The 5,611-nt window shown below is 36.2% G+C and overlaps 2 protein-coding genes across 2 annotated transcripts; one reads left to right on the top strand and one right to left on the bottom strand.

The window, feature by feature from the left end:
- The first annotated feature begins 160 nt into the window (after window positions 1-160).
- LOC129318755 (2-alkenal reductase (NADP(+)-dependent)-like) lies at window positions 161-4,071 on the top strand. Its single transcript, XM_054963691.1, has 5 exons — window positions 161-489; window positions 1,544-1,721; window positions 2,361-2,527; window positions 2,747-2,829; window positions 3,477-4,071. Exons 1-5 carry the CDS (start codon window positions 262-264, stop codon window positions 3,853-3,855), a joined length of 1,035 nt encoding a protein of 344 aa, XP_054819666.1. The 5' UTR covers window positions 161-261; the 3' UTR covers window positions 3,856-4,071.
- A 194-nt stretch (window positions 4,072-4,265) lies between these two features.
- Window positions 4,266-5,611, bottom strand: LOC129318756 (uncharacterized). The gene is made up of 2 exons (XM_054963692.1): window positions 5,097-5,611; window positions 4,266-4,606 (listed from the first exon to the last, which is right to left on the bottom strand). The coding sequence occupies exons 1-2, from the start codon at window positions 5,527-5,529 to the stop codon at window positions 4,350-4,352; spliced, it is 690 nt and encodes a 229-aa protein (XP_054819667.1). The 5' UTR covers window positions 5,530-5,611; the 3' UTR covers window positions 4,266-4,349.

Raw genomic sequence — 5,611 nt, forward strand, 5'->3', positions numbered from 1 at the left:
TAATATTAGTAATATTAAAATTAAAAGACTGAAAATATATTTCATGAAAGTACGGAATAAAACCAAAACCTTTTAAAAATCTCCAAAATTTTATTATCGACGTCATTTTGAAAGTCCACGCGTTATGTATGCATTTAGTGGCTTGCCTCACGACGGAAGAGATTATAACGGAAAGCTCCAGCATCTGTGGCCTGTGGTTGTAAAATAGCCTGTTTCTCTGTTCGAAGGCTCGTTGCAGCGAGGGCGATTCAGAAGGTCGCGATGGCGAACAATGTCCAAAACAAGCAGGTGATACTCAAGGACTTCGTCTCTGGCTTTCCCAGCGAGTCCGACATGCTCTTCACCACTTCCTCTATCAAATTGAAGCTTCCAGAAGGTTCCAATGGCGTCTTGGTGAAGAATCTCTACCTTTCTTGCGACCCCTACATGCGTGGCCGTATGTCCAAACCATTAATTCGATCTTACGTTGATTCCTTCCAGCCTGGTTCGGTGGGCTCTCTACCCATTTCTCTCTCCTTTCCTCTTTGGATTATGTTTAATTATTCGTATGGAATTGAAATGGTTGATCGTAAAACAATCGAACACTAGTTCCTCTTCGTGGGCCTGGTAATGGAACGAAGCTCATAGTTTTTTTTCCTCACTAATTTGTTATCATTTTGAACTGTTGATTTATCCTAGGAATTCAGTGATATTCGTTAGGAATTTCCCCCCTCTAATGTCTTATACATTTTGAGACACATTAAAATCTTAGTACTGTAAATAAAAATGAGGATCTTTGTTTACTTTCAGTGAAAACTCTAAGTCAGCATTTAGATCATTAAATTTGAATTTGGATTTTAGATTTTAAATCTGGCATTCAAAATTCTTTCTTTGAATAGTATAAAAAATTTCAAAGGAAGAAGAGAGACGAAGTGCAAATAGATAAAAGATTGAGAATGGTGAACTAACATTTATTTTTTCAATCAGTGAGAGACAAAAACGGAAAATGAGGGAAGATGTGAAAATGATTGACATTAAAAGTGAAAATACAAAAAGAGCAAAGAAAGTTGGAGTGATTGGAATTTCAAATAATTAGGTGCAGGAAATTTGAAATTATAAAAGAATTATAATAAGAAATGAATTTAGATTTGAATCAATCTATAGAAATTCAAATGAAAGATTTGGCTCAAATCAAGATGCAAAATACAAGTCTTCATTAATTCAAACACAACATAAGTTAGTTTAGTTTAATGCTTTTATAAATAATTTGTCATGGATATTTTATTGTATGTTTAAAATTTTGTTTAAAAATTAATTGCTTTGTATTATGCAGAAAGTTTTAAACAAATGGCGTTGTATATAACATATACCGTACTGTTCAATGCATGTTTGTGACTTTATCCAGTTCGATTTCTTGAATCGGGATAATAGACAGTAGATAACTATTTTAGACAAGTGATTGTCAGATTTGATGGCTTGAAAGCTTATATTTAGAATGGATGGTTAAAGTTTATAGGCTACCCTGTTTAGTGTAACTACTGATGTTTTTGTTATAACTTCACAGCCAATAAGCGGATTTGGAGTTTCAAAAGTTATTGATTCTGGGCATCAAAACTTCAGAGAAGGTGATTTAGTCTGGGGAATAACTGGGTGGGAAGAATATAGTGTGATCAGTTCACCAGAGTCTCTGTTTAAGATACAGCACACAGATCTGCCTCTTTCCTATTATACTGGCATACTTGGTAAGCTGTTTTTCCCCTTTGTGTGTGCCATGCGTGTACATCGTTTTCCAGATGAGTGCTGTTGCTATTTCGACTAGGCACCACGAAATAACTAAATAATCATGGTGACTGTTACGTATAGTCATTTCAATGCCATTGTGACTGTAACTTCACAAACAAGGTAGAGTATTTTTGCAAGGCATGGTTCATTTTCTTGCATGCCATTGTGACTGTTACTTTGTTTGAATGCGTTGGTTTGACCAAAATGAATCATGACCAATTGTATCTTTTACTCAGCCATTTTTTTCACCTTTTTTGGGGGTGAAGGAAGCCCATTTGCGCATTCAAGTACTTGGGTGTTTTTGCCGGGGTGCTCTTGGATATCTGAAGTTCTTTTAAAGAATCAGGGACTTGAACTGCATCCATATAATCTTTTTACTTGTTGAGAACATACATATCTAGTAATCTCTGCTGATTTCTATCATGTGCGCACCACTTACCCCTTTTATTGTTTCATATTAAATCTATATTTGATGGAGGGAGTTGAAGTAGAATAGGAGTATATTTATTGATGGGAAAGAACAATTTATCTATGTTTTACGTTTGATTCTGCTTATTTCTTGTGGCTTCACTGAGTAACAACATAAGAATTAAATGCAGGTATGCCTGGTGTGACTGCTTATGCTGGATTTTATGAGATTTGTGCCCCAAAGAAAGGGGAGACTGTATTTGTATCAGCTGCATCTGGAGCTGTAGGTCAGCTTGTTGGGCAATTCGCTAAGTTGATGGGTTGTTATGTTGTTGGAAGTGCAGGAAGCAAAGAAAAGGCAAGTAAAGATAACTTGAAAGCTTTGTACTTAATTGTAATGTAGTCTAGCCACTGAATGCAAAAGCATATACTTTTGTAAAATGCGAGACTAATCAATTTTCAAACTGCTTCATATATTCTCAATTTGTGTAGAACTCAGTAAGTGCATCACTAATATGTATTACCTTTCTAAAGTTACTTGTTATTGTTCCATCCCTTGATCAATTTTGCCAAACAGGTTGACTTGCTCAAGAGCAAGTTTGGATTTGATGATGCTTTCAACTACAAAGAAGAAACCAACTTGGATACTGCTTTGAAAAGGTTTGTGGTTATCTGTTTTCTCATCATAGCAGTTGCGATTTGCTCAAAAATCAGAATGTTAGTGGTTATCTTGTTTAAGTGAAGGTTTGGGATCCATTTGAGTTTGAGTTGAATCAGTACTGTTCAAATCTTACTGTCATTGGCGTCCCTGTGGCTTGAGATTCTGGAATTTCCCTCTTCTTGAGTTGCACCTGGTTTTCGTATAATTGCCAGTTACCCTGTTCTTTTTTGTCCTGCTTCCTGTCCCCCACATTCACTATGTAAAACAGAAAATAAAGGGTGAGATTTAATGGAAGATCATGAAGTTACACCCAACTGACTAGTAATTCGATTTGTCTCATTCCATTCCATTCAGATTAAATAAATTAATGACTGGTTGGAGTTTGTATAAAGTTAATAAAAATTGATTTATACAATCTGGGTGTGCGAAAAGGCCCAGGTTGGATAAATCCTAAGCCGTGCACGTAGTAGAGCTTGTTCCATATTTTTATATACATAAATCTACAAAATTTTCAACTATACCATGTTTAATCTATTCATCTAACATTAAAAGATAAACACATGAAATTTTGTTAATGTTAACATTTCTTTATTTTATTTGTTGATTTTACCATAAATCATTATTTTATCACGTGCTTATCTCTCAGGCATTTCCCAGAGGGTATTGATATATACTTTGATAACGTTGGAGGGAAGATGCTGGATGCAGTGTTACTGAACATGAAGATCCATGGCAGAATCGCAGTTTGCGGAATGATTTCACAGTACAACCTTGAAGAGCCTGAAGGTGTACACAATCTGATGCATCTTGTGATCAAACGGATTCGGATGGTGGGTTTCGTGGTATTTGATCATTACCATCTTTACCCAAAGTTCTTGGAGATGGTGATTCCATTGATCAAAGAGGGCAAGATTGTTTATGTGGAAGACGTTGTTGAAGGCATTGAGAAAGCCCCTTCAGCCCTGGTTGGTCTCTTCCGTGGCCGTAACGTTGGAAAACAAGTTGTGGTGGTCGATCGTCAATGATAGGGGCTTGTGATTGGAGGAATATCGCTAATTTGGAACACGTTGTCTACATATTGCAATTGAGCCTTGACCGGTTTGGTGGATATTTGTGATGTCTTCAAAACGAGACAACTTATGGCATGGTGGAAGCATTCATGATTCATGAATGAACATAGTTTATACAATATGTAATAATTGTTGTGAGAATCATGAATAATAGAAAGATCACCTTCTACGTGTTTGGTTTTTCTCAGTAAATCCATCATTCTTTTAGCCACAATAAGTATATTAATATGAAATACCGGGAGCCACATAGAAGCCAAAATACAGACCAACAACAACCCCCCCCCCAACACACGAACGTATATATCCATAACTGTATATCTTCCAACTAAGCCACATTGGACTCTGACTAATTAATGTTATTAACATACTAAAATTCACTTGTCTTTATTTAATTGAATAAAAGTATATTAGATGTATAATTCTAGGTATATAAGTTTTATAGCCTTATTCTATTTCTCCATCCCCTTAAAACACAAACAGACTATGATCAATTTTTTTTTAGGAATTCTTTTCACCAACACCCAAACGCTAGTAACAATGTCATTGTTGTCGGTGAACAAAATCACTGTGGCCTCTCGACCTTTGTCTTGTAGAACCATTGATTTCTTCTTCACAATTATTGTCGCAGAAGGGATCGCTTTCTGAACTTCCATGGCTGCTTCCTCAACCTTCTTCCCAATCACCTCATTATTGAAATTTGTTGTTCCTGATCAAATATTCAAGCTCACATTAATTCAAACCATGAAAATGGTTGCAATTAGATCTATAAACTTGAATAAAGTCCCATATCAATTCAGAAGAATAGAAGAAACTGAATGCTTTTATGTAGATTGAAGCTTGTGATATTTACAATTGGCTCTCAAATAAAGTCCCATATGATTCTATAAGTCTGTTTATAGATAACTTAATTAAGAGTCAGGACTCATTTGATTATTGAAAAGAAAAGGAATGGAATGGAATGAGTTGACAGAGAACAAATTGTCCTAAAATAAGATCATGGAGGGATGGAGAGATTGGATTAATGGGGGGTTAATTGATGACATTATTCTTATAAATCCTCATTTCAACCTCTCTATCATTCCATGACCTTATTTTAATCTTTTTTATTCTCTGTGAACTCATTATTATTCCATCCTATTTCATTTCTTTCCAACAACCAAACGTGCACTTAAAGTTGAAGAGAGTACTATTGGTACCTCTCCTTATTGCTCTGGCGATCCCTTGGCGAGAAGTGGAATGATCAACATCATCCGAAGAAGAAATATGAATGAATGCTTCAGGCTGCAGGTGTGCTGGATAAGGAGCTTCGACATCTTTAGAAACTTCAACAACAGGATCAGGAAGAGGAAGCGAGGGAAAACGAGGAATAGGAACACGAGGACGCCATATGGGAGGAGGCGTAGGGTTAGGTTTACAAGGAGGACGCCATGGAGGAAGACGAGGAAGAATAGGAATATGAGTAGGTTTAGGATTCCATGGAAGTTGTGGAGGAGGTGGATGTACCATACCAGAAAGATCCGAAGAGAGGGGATTGACTGAAGAAGAAATAGGAATTTCTGCAGATTGGGCCGGCCAACACTGAACTTGATGAATTGTTAAAAAGGTAATAAGCACAGTCATACTAATCATTTTTACTTAAACACCATTCCCAATGTCCATCTTAGATTTTCCCACTCTTTGGATTATTTTCTTGTTGAATGATTAAGAGCCA

Source organism: Prosopis cineraria, unplaced genomic scaffold, assembly GCF_029017545.1.
Source record: "Prosopis cineraria cultivar Desert tree isolate PC_DT_omini unplaced genomic scaffold, ASM2901754v1 PC8, whole genome shotgun sequence".
NCBI classification, from domain to species: Eukaryota; Viridiplantae; Streptophyta; class Magnoliopsida; order Fabales; family Fabaceae; genus Prosopis; species Prosopis cineraria.